General features: G+C 48.0%; 1 protein-coding gene across 1 annotated transcript in view; it reads left to right on the top strand.

Moving 5' to 3' along the window:
• The first annotated feature begins 352 nt into the window (after positions 1-352).
• Positions 353-17,771, top strand: part of SLC6A8 (solute carrier family 6 member 8) — a 43,854-nt gene continuing 26,435 nt past the window's right edge. Inside the window, exons 1-4 of the mRNA XM_075578378.1 lie at positions 353-674; positions 7,996-8,127; positions 9,013-9,274; positions 16,623-16,755. Of these exons, the coding sequence (XP_075434493.1) occupies positions 404-674; positions 7,996-8,127; positions 9,013-9,274; positions 16,623-16,755 (798 nt within the window). The 5' untranslated portion in view covers positions 353-403. The remainder of the gene's footprint in view (positions 675-7,995; positions 8,128-9,012; positions 9,275-16,622; positions 16,756-17,771) is intronic.

The following is a 17,771-nucleotide window of genomic DNA, read 5'->3' as shown; positions in this document are numbered from 1 at the left end:
AAACCAGAGCAGCATTCCCCGCTCCGCACCCAGGAGATCTCGCTGCACGGACACTCTCTCGCGTGGGTTTTTGGAGAGGGGGGCTCTGGTGTCACACTGGTACCCCAACATTTCGTGCCCCCCCGCCCCCCCCAGCGATAACTCATGAGATTCTTCCGGCTCACCTTTAAGTGCTTCGTGGACGGATTCTGAGTCTCCCACACCCCCCCTCCCCTTTTCCTTGTCATTGGGGGGCTTATATCTCCCCCAAACTGCTCCCCTCCCCAGCTTTATATATATATATATTAGGATAGAACTGCTAGTGTTATAGTTTATTCTCCGGGGTATACTCGCCGGGCGGGCAGGGGGGGGGGGGAGCCGGTACCGGTACCGGGGGGGGGTGGCTGGGCTTGGACCGCTGACCATGGATAAGTGGAGCGTGTCCCTGGATAACGGCAGCTACAAAGTGACCGTGGAGGAGAAGAAAGGGCAGCTCATACCCAACGGAACCGGCCCGGAACCGCGGCTCTGTGCCAATGGATCAACCAAAGGGGGTCCGGGTTTCCCCCCCAGCTCGGTCCCGCAGAGAGACACGTGGAACCGGCAGATGGATTTTATCATGTCCTGCGTGGGCTTTGCCGTGGGACTCGGTAACGTGTGGCGGTTCCCCTACCTGTGCTACAAGAACGGAGGAGGTGGGTGCTGAGCATGGGGGGGGGGGGCGGAATGGGGGGATGGGTGCTGGGAATGGGGGGGGGGATAACGCAGGGGGGCTCAACTCCAGTCCTCAACCCCCCCTCCCAACAGGCCAGGTTAAAAGGATGTCCCTGCTTCAGCACAGGTGGCTGTTAGTCCCAGCTTCACCACAGGTGGCTCAATCAGTACCTGCTTCAGGACAGGGGGCTCAGTCAAAGATTGAGACTGACTGAGCCACCTGTGCTGAAGCAGGGACTGATGGAGCCACCTGTCTTGAAGCAGGGGTATTCTGAAAGCCTGACCTGTTGGTGGGGGGGGGGGGGTGAATACTGGAGTTGAGAACCCCTGCAATGAAGCATCTCATCCCAGAGGTGCAGGCACAGGAGAGGGTTTCGGGGAGCAGGCCGGGCAGTGATTACAGCACAGTGTTGGGGTACCTTTTCTGTGGCACAGGAGAGGGGTTGGGGAGCAGGGCCGGGCAGTGATTACAGCACAGTGTTGGGGTACCTTTTCTGTGGCACAGGAGAGGGGTTGGGGGAGCAGGGCCGGGCAGTGATTACAGCACAGTGTTGGGGTACCTTTTCTGTGGCACAGGAGAGGGTTTCGGGGAGCAGGGCCGGGCAGTGATTACAGCACAGTGTTGGGGTACCTTTTCTTTGGCACAGGAGAGGGTTTCGGGGAGCAGGGCCGGGCAGTGATTACAGCACAGTGTTGGGGTACCTTTTCTGTGGCACAGGAGAGGGTTTCGGGGAGCAGGGCCGGGCAGTGATTACAGCACAGTGTTGGGGTACCTTTTCTGTGGCACAGGAGAGGGTTTGGGGGAGCAGGCCGGGCAGTGATTACAGCACAGTGTTGGGGTACCTTTTCTGTGGCACAGGAGAGGGTTTGGGGGAGCAGGGCCGGGCAGTGATTACAGCACAGTGGGGGGGGGGGGGTACCTTTTCTGTGCAGTCCTACACCCGCACGTCTCGTTTAGTTTATTAATGACTGGTCTTATTTTTTAGATTATTGTGTACCTCATGACCAGGGAAGTTAAGTGGTGTGGGGGTACCCGGGGACGTGAAGTGGTGTGGGGGTACCCAACGCCAGTCCTCAAGCACCCCCCCCCTGCCAACCAACAGGTCAGGTTTTAAGGATGTCCCAGCTTCAGCACAGATGGCTCAATGTGACTGAGCCACTGATTGAGCCACCTGTGCTGAAGCAGGGATATCCCTAATACCTGGCCTGCGGGTGGCCCTTGACGACTGGCGTAAAGTAACAAATGTTCGAAGGGCCTATAGTGTTCCCCGGATGGGGGGGGGGGGCGTCGATGTGTCCCATCTCTTTCACATTTCCAAAGCCTCCTTGGTGGTGAAGGGGTTAAGTGGTTCTGCATGAGTGACAGGTACCACTGGTTTCTTGGAAGCTGCAGGCAGCTCTGAAATCTCCGGATACTGTGTATATATGTGTGTGTGTGTGTATATATGTGTGTGTGTGTATATATGTGTGTGTGTGTGTGTGTGTGTGTGTATATGTGTGTGTATATATATGTGTGTGTGTGTGTATGTGTGTGTGTATGTGTGTGTGTGTGTGTGTGTGTGTGTGTATATATATGTGTGTGTGTGTGTATATGTGTGTGTGTGTGTGTGTGTGTATATATATATACATATATACACACACGTCAAGCAGTGTCCATGTCAGCCAGCAATCGGTCAGAGCACAAGTAAGCAGTAGTATAACTTCTCCCCTACACTGCTAGAGGGGCCTGGAACTGTTCACGTTGTGTTACAATACATCACTCAGCGTAATTAGCAGTGGGCAGTGGGCAGTGGGCAGTGGGCAGTGGGCAGTGGCCCAGTCGTAGTGCGCTGGATTCCTCGGTTGGTGCCGGCCGGGGACAGATCTGGGCTCCTGTTAGTGTCGCCTCTGTCTTGAGGAAATACTTTGGCCTTTTTGATTGTGTCGCTGTTTTTCCGTCGGTGTAAAAGTGCGTCAGATTCCTTTCACTTCTGTCACTGCGAGGTTTGATCGGCGCTGGCGCGGTATCTGTACTGGCAAAAAACACGGACATTGTTACCAGCATGAGGGTTAATTATCAGCCGGGAGAAGTTAATTATCGTCAAGCAGACTTGCAAAAGACAGCACCAGATTTATTTACTTCCGAAAATAAGCCATTGAGTACAAGTGATTCCCTTCTCTGATAAGTCTGGGGCTGTTTTTGAGCCGGCACTGCCTCCGTTTTGTAGCTGTCAGATTTTAACAGGTAGCCCCCCTAGTATGCTGGTGACTGGCAGGCGTGGAAGTAGTGAGGGGGGCGTGATACGGAACATGTACAATTACACGCAGGGAGCGGTTTACACATTTTAGATAAAGACGTGAATGCAGATTACAGCGGTGGGAAAAAATCTTTCCGTGGAGTTAATGGTGAACAAGAAGAACCTCTCACTGAGGTTACAAATTGACGTGCCAACAGCTGCAACAAGGGCAACAGTGTTCTCCAACACGCATGTGCGCACACACACACCTTCATGTCCATACGCACACCCATACACACACACACATACTGTACATGTCCATGTAAATACACATACATGTCCGTACACATATACATACACATCCATGCACACACATCAGTGTGCAAGCGCATCCATACACACTTCCAGGGACACATATGCACTTCCATGCGCGCACACGCACACACACACACACACACACATCATACTCACATATACATGCGAATGCACATGTACACATACCCATCAATGCACGCAAACATATTCATCCATGCACAAACATACATACCCAGGCATACACATACATTTCCACGCACACATACAAATCTATACACACACATGCACATACAAATCAATGCACACACATATATACATCCATGCACACACATGCCCATACACGCACACGCACACAGACATGCACACACATACAAATAAACATCAATGCACACACATACTACACACACAGATATGAGGGGTGCTAATGGCTGCAAAATCAGTGCAAAAACCGCGGTAAGAGTCTGGTCAAAAACAGCATCCTCATTATTCATAGTGCCGCCCATGTAAGGGGGGACACATTCAAACACAGTGACCTCACACAAGACGCAGCCTCACACATGAGCGTGTCACTGCTGCTGGTTCAGTATAGAGCCAGGAGGGACTGCACCTATGCAGCTGCTAATAGCTACTGCCCTGTCCTGTACCTATTACATTCAACTGTATCTATTGTAACTACATGTATGTATGTATGTATGTATGTCTTTATTTATACAGCGCCATTAATGTACATAGCGCGTCACAGCAGTAATACACGGGACAATCATATAAATAACAAATAATACAAATAACACATAATGGAAAGAAGCGCTTCAGACATAAAAGGAACATTTAGGAAAAGGAGTCCCTGCCCCGAAGAGCTTACAATCTAATTTCTGCCAGTGGCTGAATCTTCAGGTGATTAAAGGAGCTGGGAGATGGATGATTTATCAGCTAATGATCCGTTGGTTAGGGTAGATTTAACACCACTTCTAGTGTGTGTGTGTGTGTGTGTGTATATAAATATATACAAATAAATCCATAAATACACATTTTATTGATAATCCGGTCTTTGCATATAGTAAATTGTGTACATGGTATTGTGCCTCCTTCGTTGGGGTCACTAGTCTGGAAGCTCCTCTATGCCACACTGAGATAGCAAATAAAGTGCACCCATTATAACTGGCCAAATGTTGGAGGTTCTGCCACAATGTTGATGATCAGACATTTACTGTGCATGGTTATTTCTGTCTGTTTTTACTGCCTAGGGAAACCTGTCCCCAGATACCTAACCACAGCATAGAATCCATTATGGAGTTCTTCATATTCACGTCTGCAGCACCAGCGCATTAACAGGCCATTGTAATAATTAACCCGGCAGGTCTTGGACGCTCAGACATGACTTGAGATAAGAAGAAGAAAAATAGACCAAGCAAAGGTTCCACGTGAGTTGGAGTCACCTTGAGCGACTTCTGCGGAACGCTCATCGGGGCGAGTAACTCGGGTTGTACAGTTACCCAGAGGCGCAGTTACAGATGCGACAAACATCTCACATTTTCAGTTTGGATCATATTTGGACATTTGGATTGCATAGAAAGTGGCGAAAATTGGCAAGTGCCCGAATATGTCTCAGCAATTTAAAATCAACAATTAAGCAGCCATTCAACGCCATTACACTGCCCACCACTGTGCTGCCACGGTGGGCAGCAACACGTAGCTTTGCAAAACTGCAGAAGATCACTTTTAACAAACGAGCCACAATGTACAGCTGCTTTTATTAGGAAATAGGAAAGAGAATGAAGTGTGTGATCAGGGTTCAGAGAGTTAATAGGTTTGACATGACAGCTTCTATGTCTGTTGACTGGATGGGGCGTATGTATTAGCCTGGTATATGTCTCTGTGCACCTGGCGTAGTCTGCCCTTTGCCCCGTACGTGTTTGTAATTAGAGACTCTGTAGAGCAGTGGATAGAATTCCAGTAGCTGTATTTGTCCTGGACCAAACTTGGTTGGAATATCATCATCAGATTATGCAAAGGGAGACCTGCGAGGTTTCAAAAATCAAAGGAGATCAACATGTACTTCCTATGTAAATCCAACAAAATGCATGTTTTAGTATCATCATCATCATCATCATCATCATCATCATCATCATCATCATCATCATCATCATCATCATCATCATCATCACTTTCAGTGTGAGACATGGGGCAGGATGGGGGAGGCATGTTTTAAATACTTCCAGTCGCCTAGTAAATCAACTTTCTCAAACCAATGTTAAGCTTTAGGGTGCCTTGCCCCAAGCATTAATGTAACATTAATCCCGGGACCCAGGACTGCAGTATTGACCAAGGCCCGGGTTGTTGATGATGTTGAGCTGATGCGGGGAAGTTGTTGAGGCGGAGGGTTGGGGGGGGGGCGTAGGCACAGGGCGAGGACTCACCTGGGGTCTTCCCACTTATCCTACACCTCTCATGTCTCTTCACAGTTGCAGACTAGAGTCAAGCTCAACAGGGTCTTCTTTCCCCGCTGATTCCACCACGCCCGCTCCCTTGGCTGTGGTTTGGCTGTGGTTTGGCTGTGGTTTGGCTAGGTTGTAGGTAGGGGCAGTGGGACTCTCGTTCACCCGTTCATGCGCGTCACTAATTAGATGATGAGGCATTAGGGTATTTTTGTACCAGACGAATCTGCCCATTTCTGGGTTGTTATTAATGCTGCCCATAAGCTTGTCTGCTTTTTGGGGTTGTCTTAGGCCATTTAGACGGCTGATCACGGATGTTCTGTCCGATTTCTGGTTGGACGGTCCTCAACCCCCCCTCTGCCGGCGGGGCCCGGGCACTTGTCCCCGCTCCTTCCCCCTGTTGGCGAACCTGGCAGCATTGGCAGATATGCCGCCCCTGCATTCGGTTTCTGAGAGTGTCACTGATTTGTAGCCACATACACTTCAGTGACGTTTCCCTGTTACAAATCAGCGCTTCTTCTATTAAAATGCCATTTTTGTGCCCAGAACCCTCAAATCGCACAGATTTTGGTCCTCGGGGGTTGGCATCTGCACTGGAAATCCTAGCGGCAAAACCATCATTTGAGGATGCCGGGGCTCAGCGCGGAGCGTCCGCACGGCTCAGCGCGGCTTCCCCCTGCTATGGACGTGGTCTAATGTAGGAAGCATTTCCAAAGTGACAGCCCCTCCCCCTTCTGACAGGCTCTGGCTCTCGAGCCCCGTCCTCTCTCTAGCAGTGCACCAATTGTATCTAGTAACTGCCTAGTCAATCATATTCCAGGAACTACATTGCCCAGAATGCTGTGCAAGAACTGAATGAAATAACCCGGATCGGTTACAGGAGAACGGATCGATCTGCAGCTTAGCTAATCACTGGTCAGTGCGCAGATTGTATTCATGCGCATATTGAATGGGAAAAATATATATTTAAAAACAAACCGGCAGCTTGAACTGCAGCTTTATAAAGTAAAATAGGAACGGTGTTGGCAGTAAATGGGACTGCAGCTTTAATTACTATCCTTGTTTCTATAGAATGGCGCTTTCTTAGGAGACGGATTAATGAAACACCTGCGCAGCTTTCGGGAGCACTTTGCGCAGTCTGCTCCCTTCCTACAGGATAAGATTGGGGGGGGGGGCCAGGGAAGGCCTCTTATCATTGTGCATGTCACAGACACCGTGTGTAACCCTCCCCACCCCTCCCCATCCCCCACCGTATCATGACGTACGTCTAATCCTCTTATAAATCTGACCGTCTCTGCGCACGCCGCGTAGAATCATGAATGAAAAGGTCCCGCTGACGCAGCAGTAAGATTGAAACCTGTGGGGCAGCGGTTGCCACCCCAGCCTTCTTACCCTGTGCTCCCCTGCTAGAAAATCTTTGTTCTGCCAACCCCTAATGAATAAATCTTATTGCCGAGTCAGCAGACTATCGCTAGCAGGCAGTATATAGTGTCCTGAGCCCGTGGGGAGGACACACGCTTAATAAGGCCCCAAACTGCCACTCAGCTGTCACTCATTGTGGGAGCTTCCAAAGTCATGTCCCACAATGCCTTGCTGCTGTGGATGCAAAGCATTGTGGGCAATGACTTAGGAGGCCCCTGCTGTTACTATCAGCTATACCCCCCTACGCTAAGGTACAATTTGGGGCCTTACTAAGTGCGCTGTCCCCACACGGGCTCAGGAACCCCCAATACGGCCTGGGAGCCGCCATTACATTTTTGTTTTTGGGAACCCCTTGGAGACACCTCACGTGCGCCCCCTGTTGGGGATCGCTGGTATAGAGAGGGTTATCCATCAAAATCATGCGGCTGCAAAACTGCAGCAATAATGATGCAGGACATGGGTCCCTTCAAATCTGATTCTGTTTAATAAAGAAAACCAGGTCCTGTGTAGGGAACACGGCTGTATTGTAACATGATGAGAGCTCCGAATATATTTTAGATGAGAACCATCGGTTCTAAAAATGCTGGTGCAAATGGTAAGGTTCTTCAGAACCTGGATAAGGCGCCCCATTCATGTTTACAAATGTTACATTCCTTCAGTCATTGAGCAAGGGCGGACAACTCTAGTCCTCAAGGGCCACCAACAGGTCAGGTGTTAAGGATATCCCTGCTTCAGCACAGGTGACTCAATCATTCTCTGCTTCAGCACAGGGGCTCATTCTTCGACTGCACCACCTGTGCTGAAGCAGGGATATCCTGAACACCTGAGCTGTTAGTGGTCCTTGAGGACTGGGCCCCTCCTACACCCGAGATATTCTTTTGACATGACTCCCCTTCCCTTTTCTTCTCTTCCAGGCGTCTTCCTCATTCCCTACATCCTGATCGCCGTCCTCGGCGGAATCCCCATCTTCTTCCTGGAGATCGCTCTGGGGCAGTTCATGAAAGCCGGGAGCATCGCAGTGTGGAATATCGCCCCCCTGTTCCAAGGTCAGCCCCCCCCCTCCGCTCCCCCCCGAGTATCCGTATTTTTGTACATTTCCGGAATGTGTCAGAGGTCGGAAAATGGGACTTGTTTTTTTTTAGTGAAAACAGTAAAATCCGCGAAATTGCTGCAAAGAAACGGAACCAAATGTTGTCAGATTGGCCCATGTCCACCCACACGTGTCACCAGAACGAATATTCCTCGCGGTGGGACAGGGGCAGCACTATTCAGGTCCCCCCTAGGTCCTGTTTTGAATGTTCTGCTTCTTGACCCCAAACTAATGTATGTTTGACCCCGGCAAAGCGTTTCCAACTCAGCCTGGAGTCCGGTCCCCGCACCGTGTCTGGCGAGCTTGTTCTGTGACAGCCCGGGGCAGCCGCTCACTAATTGAATATCTGTAATAGCTTTTTTTTACCTCTTTGCCATTCCTATGCTAATACTACCGCATAGTACTCCGATACTCCCGTGTGTTACCCGTGTCTCGTGTGCATTATCAGAAGACGGCAAAGTGCTCAGAAATGATTCTTTCCGCCATCAGTTTGTATGTTGTTTTTCCCGACACGTACTTTTATTTAAAAGCTGAATTATTTATTGCCATTTAAATATAATATCCACGTTTCTGCACCTTTCTGGCCCTACAAAACAGCGAGGGTATATTCTGCGCTAACACTATTTACAGCCTTTTTAGGATTTACGCCAAGTAAACAACTTTGACGCACGTTTTGGGCGCGCAAATACATTCTTTGCCAGCCCATACCATTCATTTCTGTATGCACAGCGCAGTCTATCCCTGCGCGGCAAAAAAAACAACCTCTATTTTCCGTTGTTGGCGCAGAAAATATGCCCCCCCTCACCCGGTTCCCCCCCCCCCCCCCTCTTCTGCCGTCTAGGAATCGGCTTTGCGTCCGTGGTCATCGTCTTTTTCTGCAACACGTACTACATCATGATCCTGGCCTGGGCTGTTTATTACCTGGTGAAATCCTTCAGTGCCACGCTGCCGTGGTCCCGCTGCAACAACGCGTGGAACACGCCAGAGTGCGTGGAGATATTCCGGCACGGAGACTGCAGCAACAGCTCCACCAACTCCACGTTCGGGAACCTCACCTGCGACGAGCTGTCCGACAAGGTGTCGCCCGTCACGGAGTTCTGGGAGTGAGTGCTCTTTTTTACTAACTTTTCCTCAAACGTTTACTTTGGGGGTGGGCAGGGGAATATATATATATATATATATATATATATATACTGTGAAGCTCTATATTAAAGACTAATATGTGAGATATGTGTATGTATGTATGTGTGTATGTATATATATATATATTGTATGTATGTATATATATATATATATATATATATATATATATATATATATATATATACATACACACACACACACATTTTCTTTTATCATAAAGTTATATGTATATATATATGTGTGTGTGTGTCTTTATCATTAACACTGTAAATGTGGGTATGTATATATACTGTGTATACATATATACATATATAAAATCTCGTACAGAGAGGTCGGCACTCGTGTAACTATTTGCACACGTGCCTGGGTGCACTGATGTAATAATGTTTACAAAGTATATTAAGTCAGGCACTCTCGGGATCTTATAGGAAAGGGAAACGATGTATTATATATATCAGCGTCTCGGACCCATTCCTGGGACCCTTCTCTTGAGAAAGGAAAAGGCACCAAAACGTTGATGTGGATAATATATCTTCTCACTTTTTCTAAGCTCCTGAGAGTGCCTGAATAAATTAAATATATATATATATATAGTTGTATTATCTTTTATTTGTATGGAACCAAGATATTCTGCAGCACAGTACAAGGTGGAAGGGCGGACAGAAACATAGCATGACAAGAGTCTATGTGTGTGTATATATATATATATATATATATATAACACACACATATATACAAGGGTTGCCCTTCAGGTCCTAGTCTCCGGATCCCCCCCTTATATAAATGCTGGAAGCCTTTGCAGCAGCAGCAGCACAAATATACCCCCCGCTCCTCCTCTTTCTCCCCTACTCTTCTCTCCTCTTCTGGAGCGTTGCTTTGCTGCCCCGTATTTATCATGATGGGATATTTACCAAGTCTTAATCTGCTTCTTTGCCTTTATATGTATATATATATGGTCCTGGATATATAGCTATGTAAGTACATAACATTCATTGAGCTGTGTTAGAAATGATTCATATAGCACTCTAGGGGTTGCGAACCCAATTTCCTGCTATGTTTTTCTGGGTGTCGCTTGTTTCTTAAACCCTTCCCTGCTGCTCAATCTATTTGGTCTTGTATCTGGCAGAAGCGGGGTTAATATCTGGGAATGGGAAGTATAAATCGTCTCGTTATCTCTCCTTTGCAAACCTCTCTATCTCCTGCTTTACCTCCCGCATACACATCGCTTCCTAAGTTATAATGCTAAAGTAACAGTGAGGTTCCGTGTCATAGACCTGGGAAGGGATTAGCGGTTAAAACCATGATTACGATTTCTCCCACCCAGGTGCCGGGTACTACCATAACTCACCTCTTCTACCAGTGACACCACAACACTCTCCCGTTACTGGGAACAATACGTGTCGCCCCCTCAGTTCCGGGGCTCGGAATCTTAATGTTACTTTCAAATTATTTTGTTAATTATTTTAGTTTTTTTCGGAATGACTTTTCGATGGGAGTTTGCACCCGTGGGCTGTGGGCCGTGGCCCGTGTCACGCGTTTCCGTGACTGGTTCTATTACATTCCAGTAGTAGTCCGATTCTCATAAGCTGTACAGCAAGGGCAGCCAACTCCAGTCATCAAGGGCCACCAACAGGTCAGGTTTTCAGGATATCCCGGCTTCAGCACCGGTGGCTCAATCAGTGGCTCGGTTAAAGACTGAGCCACCTGTGCTGAAACCTGACCTGTTGGTGGCCCTTGAGGACTGGAGTTGGCCGCCCCTGGAGTAAAGTATATGATGAAGTGAGAAGACTGGTGTGTTACGCTGTGGCAGAGGTCTTTCAGTGTGTTACACTGTGGCAGAGGTCTTTCAGTGTGTTACACTGTGGCAGAGGTCTTTCAGTGTGTTACACTGTGGCAGAGGTCTTTCAGTGTGTTACACTGTGGCAGAGGTCTTTCAGTGTGTTACACTGTGGCAAAGGTCTTTCAGTGTGTTACGCTGTGGCAGAGGTCTTTCAGTGTGTTACACTGTGGCAGAGGTCTTTCAGTGTGTTACACTGTGGCAGAGGTCTTTCAGTGTGTTACACTGTGGCAGAGGTCTTTCAGTGTGTTACACTGTGGCAGAGGTCTTTCAGTGTGTTACACTGTGGCAGAGATGGGACTGATGCGCCTGTCTGCTTTATACCAAAATGGGAGCGAGTTCCCCTGCGTATACCACAAATTCACATCGTAGGAACGGCCGGAGCGATGGCTTGTGATGGTTCTCTCCAGGAAAAGCATTCGGTTCTCTGACTTAAACCTTGTGGGAGGGATTTTTTTTCAAATCTCCCAGTTGCAAAACGAAGACAAAACCATCACAAACCAAAACTGCAGGACTCGCTTTATCTCCGGGGAATAACTCGCTTTATCTCCGGGGAATAACTCGCTTTATCTCCGGGGAATAACTCGCTTTATCTCCGGGGAATAACTCGCTTTATCTCCGGGGAATAACTCGCTTTATCTCCGGGGAATAACTCGCTTTATCTCCGGGGAATAACTCGCTTTATCTCCGGGGAATAACTCGCTTTATCTCCGGGGAATAACTCGCTTTATCTCCGGGGAATAACTCGCTTTATCTCCAGGGAATAACTCTCTTTATCTCCGGGGAATAACTCGCTTTATCTCCGGGGAATAACTCGCTTTATCTCCGGGGAATAACTCTCTTTATCTCCGGGGAATAACTCTCTTTATCTCCGGGGAATAACTCGCTTTATCTCCGGGGAATAACTCGCTTTATCTCCGGGGAATAACTCGCTTTATCTCCGGGGAATAACTCGCTTTATCTCCGGGGAATAACTCGCTTTATCTCCGGGGAATAACTCGCTTTATCTCCGGGGAATAACACGCTTTATCTCCGGGGAATAACTCGCTTTATCTCCGGGGAATCTTCTGTGGCTTCTCTTTCTTCCTGGGGCGGTAGTTTCCCCTCAGTTTTGCAGCTGTGAGACTCCTGGAAATTAAACGTATATTATCTGGACACCTGCTCTGAAGGAGATTTGCCCCCGGATTTATCCCCATCCCCGCTTTCCTACTTTGGGTTTCATTTGGTCTAAAATAGTTTCGTGTTGTAGAATGTGGATTTCCTGTCACGACTGAACTAGTCTGTGGGAATGAATTCACACGCGCAGGCCCCACAAAATGGCGGAGCGTCATTCCATAGAAATAAGGTCCATCAAAGTTACCAGCATGTATCCCGTGCTACCATGCAGGCCCCACAAAATGGCGGAGCATTGCCAGCATGTATCCTGTGCTACCATGCAGGCCCCACAAAATGGCGGAGCGTTGCCAGCATGTATCCTGTGCTACCATGCAGGCCCCACAAAATGGCGGAGCGTTGCCAGCATGTATCCCGTGCTACCATGCAGGCCCCACAAAATGGCGGAGCGTTGCCAGCATGTATCCCGTGCTACCATGCAGGCCCCACAAAATGGCGGAGCGTTGCCAGCATGTATCCTGTGCTACCATGCAGGCCCCACAAAATGGCGGAGCGTTGCCAGCATGTATCCCGTGCTACCATGCAGGCCCCTGATGCTGTAGGACTTGATGATGATGATATCATGCAGTTTCCAAGCACCATCCACCCTGCAAGTGTCCCTTAACCCCTTCACTGCTAGAGGCGTGGCAAGTCTTTCGGCCTCTTGAACCGAAGGGGATTTTTTGGGGGGGGAGGGGGACGAGTGAGCACAGAGTGAAGATGGCGTCTCCGATGTCAGCGGAGATATTTCTCAGCAGGTTGAAAGCCGGTGATGTCTTCAGATCAGATAACTGCATGTCTTGGGTCATGTAGCGATGGAGAAAGGATCTATGTCACTGATCTTGCAGCCAGCTGACAAAAACCGGCAGTAGTACAGGGCACAACACCTGGGTAGAGATGATACCTCCTACCTCTTCTTGGTGTATGCTGATGGCGTTTCTCTAACCGCATTTCCAGGTTTACCTACGTGTATACATATCTGACCCAGAAAGTGCCATTTATATAGTCTTTTTCCTTTCCCAGGACAGATTGCTCATGGATAATATGACCAATGTAAGTGTTCAACCCACTTCTTACTCGCTCTGATGTGTCTTCTACCCCATGACTGAGCTCACATATAAATACGCCCAATTTGTAGCTGTTGCTAAATAAATTACTGTAATTTCAGCCCCACCCCCCCTACCCCCACATCCTATGTGAGAGGAGCTGGGGGGAGCCATGTGCCCCTCACGTCTCTTCAAGTTGGGCAGCTGTCACCGAGGCTGCAGACAGATCGGGGGTTGTAGAGAAGTGCCCTAGCCACTATCCCACTATCGGCCAAGTATTGCAGCCAGAAGCCTTTGATAAATAGCCCCCTGAGTCTCGCGTAGCCGCACTTACTGGGGGTGATTTGGGTACTGATGGTGCTGATAATTGCCAGCAGTTACATGCCAATTTCTGCAGAGAAGTGTAGGAATAAATGTATCTTCTATTAAGGTCGCCAGCAACATTGTTCCACAAAAACAAGATTACTCAATGGAAACCCCCAACCCCCCCCCCCCCCCCCCGACTGTTTCCAATGGAATTCATTGTCAGGCGAATCTGGTGCTGTTCTTTTGCATAACCGTTGTTCCCTGTTTGCAGCCGGGAGACTTTGATAAATATCACTGCTCGTTGTGGAGGATTTCACCTGCAGCATCAATTAATCTCTTTAGCACTTCCCCTCCATAACGGGATATCCGTTCTGAGAGGCCGACAGAGCCTCATTATTATAAAACAACGTTTGAATTTATGTAATGTCCAGACATCCTTCTGACCATGGTGCCTGGAACGCAGAGCTGAGCAGAGCACTGCAGGTATAGATCTTATGTTTCGTTGTCTCTAGCAAGTTGGGTACATCGTCTATGTAACTGTAGTTACCCAATGTGATGCGATTCTTCACTTCCTGTGCTATTGTTCGTTCTCTGTTGCTATGATGTTTTCTTGCAGTGCTGCGAGCGAGTGGCGGTAAGGGAGGCGTGCCGTGCACTGCGCCCCAGCAATCCCAGGACAGGAGCGGATCAAATGACCTCTCGCTGCCAGCTGCAGGGTGGGATGGTCTTGTTAGCATGATTCTGAAACATGTGAGCCTTAAACCAGCCTCTCCCACTTTGGTTATTTTGTTATTTTTTTTATTTTTGTTAATTGCTCTGTGTATTCATTTGCCTTTTCTTGAACTATGGTTTCTCTGTGATGTTGGAAGGTGGTTTTGTGAGGGGGGGGGGGTGGGCGAGTACTGGTGACCGGCTCTGTTTTTGGTGAGGGATGGTGATAACGAGATGGCAAAGTCTCGAGTTCCCAACACTTCCATACGATGCCTGGTGGTGTTCTGCGAAAATCGGTCATAAAATATCCTGAATTCCAGTCATTAGGCTGCTAACCCCACAGGGTTTATGTATCCGCTGCAAAACTGGTGCAAAAAGTGGTGGAAAATATCAGGTTCATCAAAGAAGAAAACTATGGCGTCTTTTCTCTTTGTTATATCGGACACCCAGTTTATACCCCGTTTTGCAGGTGGAAGAGATGTGTTGACGTAAGGAAAGTGCGAATAGAAGTTTGCGTCCATTGCTCCATTTTCTGCTCACGTTTGCATCAAATGTAAGAGAGTGCTTCTTACATTTGACACAAACAGTTTTGGCCACCTCAGACCTGGCGGAGTTTTTTTTAACACAAACACAAGATAATAAAAACGCTTGCGCATAGACGCAGAGTGATACATCTCATTGTAACGTGCGTCATGTAACCCCTCCCTAACTCCTCCTACTATCACTCCCCAAACCACAAAGTGATGCACATGGAACAAAGCGCAGAGCGCAGACTTTGATACACTGACGCAAAGAGACGCAAGATGAAAATGACGCAATTTGCATCAATTTTGTTCCAAATTTACCCTGATACACCACCCTTTTGGATCTGATATAACGGATCTGTGATATTTTGATACCTTAACCCACACAGGTTTTGCTGAATGAATGTAAAGAACCCCGTTTAGCCTAGGTAGAAACACATTACCGGGAAGCTGTCCACCCAGCGCCGGAGAAGAGATCAGCTTAACTCAAAAGAATAGGATTCAAATCTTCCCCAGCGCCGGGAAGCTGCCTCCCAGCATATTGCAAAGGGGGCCAGTATCTCCTTGATATGAGGGAGGTGAGCTCATGAAAACTTATAGAATCAAAGTTTAGTTAGCACATGAACAAGTTATCACACATGACAGAGGTGTTGTGGGTTGTTCATTACACTGCGATAGTGCCAATCGGGGCATTGTTGGAGGCAAACTCTCACTGGAGGTTTCTGTGTGATGGTTCCCAGATTGGCACTATCGCATTTTAATGAATAACCTCCATTGTCCACTGTCACTTTGTTCATAGCTCTGCTGTGGCTCATCACAACTATCGTTGGTCGGCCAATTCACTTGATTTACGCCTGATGTCCCTTTTGGACGAGGCCCTGAATCTGGAGGTGCCAGACTTGTGTCAAGTGTCGGAAAATCTTCCTTAATCAGGAGAGTAGTGGAACAGTCTCCCAGCCGAAATTTAAGAATGACCTCCCTCCGAGAGAGCTTGGGCAGACTTTATGGGTTCTTTAGGGGGAATTAAGAAATAACCTACTAATAATAATGTGCAAACTGGATCATTTGGGCCAAAAACGTTGCGAAATGGCAAAAGATATTAAAAATTAGCAAGTGCCATTAGCCTACTCCGCAATTAAAATGCAGCTGTATAGTTGTATGAATTTGCATATATATATTTGCAATAACCATTGAGGAACTTTGTATCTTCGCTCGTGACGTACCTTCACGACCCTACAAAGTTGCGTGACCATTCGTACAGCAAAACGTCACAACTTCACTCATCTCTTGTTTTTTCGATCGAGAATAAAAAAACAGCAGATCAAGTGGGGTTTCTGGTTTCCGTAATTAGGTTAAATTGGACATCTGACTAATTGGGACAAGTGTTCCTTATCTTCCACCCACTTCATTGAGTCTTATGCAAGAAGTCTTCAAAGTCCTGAGAAATGGCAGGTTAACGTTAGGAAGTGTTTCCAAGCTCCGTCCATCACAGAAAACAATTGCATTCAAAGCACTATTGTTTTGCCCAAATTTTGCACCCAGGAGAATTTGATAAATAACCCATACTGGACTGGGCTAATATGTTTAATGACCGTCACCTTCCGGACTCCTTCCCACTCCAAGCATATTGTTGGGCGTTCACCACCAGGCATCCACTCCGGGACAATGTCGAGTTGTGTGTCTCTCTCCCCCTCTCTGGCCCGCGGAGTGCTCACTGCGTTCATTCTTGCAGGAACAAGGTGCTGAGAATCTCCAGCGGCCTGGACGATGTGGGGTCCATTAACTGGGAACTGCTTCTGTGTCTGCTGGCCTGCTGGGTGCTGGTCTACTTCTGTGTCTGGAAGGGTGTCAAGTCCACAGGAAAGGTACGGAGACCATGATCCTGTGGAGGGGTGGGGGGGGGGGGGTAAAGGGAGCATCATGGAAGGGGGGGTGAGTGTACCTCTCTCTGCAGGATAGGACTCACCAGCATGTGCCTCTAATATTAGATATACTATAAGGATGCATCCTTGGTGTATGACCTTTTTCTTGAGGGTGCAAGCTTACTAGAGTTGCCAGGTGTCCAGTTTTGAACCGAACTGTCCTGTATTTGGGCACTTTGTCCAGTAAACAATGAGAGGTAATACTGAACATGTATGTGTATACCGGTATCACCTCGCTAGGCGTGTATGTGTATACCGGTATTACCTCTCTGGGCGTGTATGTGTATACCGGTATCACCTCGCTAGGCGTGTATGTGTATACTGGTATTACCTCTCTGGGCGTGTATGTGTATACCGGTATTACCTCTCTGGGCGTGTGTGTGTATACCGGTATTACCTCTCTGGGCGTGTATGCGTATACCGGTATTACCTCTCTGGGCGTGTATGTGTATACCGGTATTACCTCTCTGGGCGTGTATGTGTATACCGGTATTACCTCTCTGGGCGTGTATGTGTATACCGGTATTACCTCTCTGGGCGTGTATGTGTATACCGGTATTACCTCTCTGGGCGTCTATGTGTATACCGGTATTACCTCTCTGGGCGTGTATGTGTATACCGGTATTACCTCTCTAGGCGTGTATGTGTATACCGGTATTACCTCTCTGGGCGTCTATGTGTATACTGGTATTACCTCTCTGGGCGTGTATGTGTATACCGGTATTACCTCTCTGGGCGTGTATGTGTATACCGGTATTACCTCTCTGGGCGTGTATGTGTATACCGGTATCACCTCTCTAGGCGTGTATGTGTATACCGGTATTACCTCTCTGGGCGTCTATGTGTATACTGGTATTACCTCTCTGGGCGTGTATGTGTATACCGGTATTACCTCTCTGGGCGTGTATGTGTATACCGGTATTACCTCTATGGGCGTGTATGTGTGTATTCCGTTATTA

This window comes from Ascaphus truei, chromosome 21, assembly GCF_040206685.1.
Source record: "Ascaphus truei isolate aAscTru1 chromosome 21, aAscTru1.hap1, whole genome shotgun sequence".
NCBI classification, from domain to species: domain Eukaryota; kingdom Metazoa; phylum Chordata; class Amphibia; order Anura; family Ascaphidae; genus Ascaphus; species Ascaphus truei.
The sequence above is the reverse complement of the archived record's forward strand: the minus strand, read 5'-3'. Positions and strand labels throughout refer to the sequence as shown.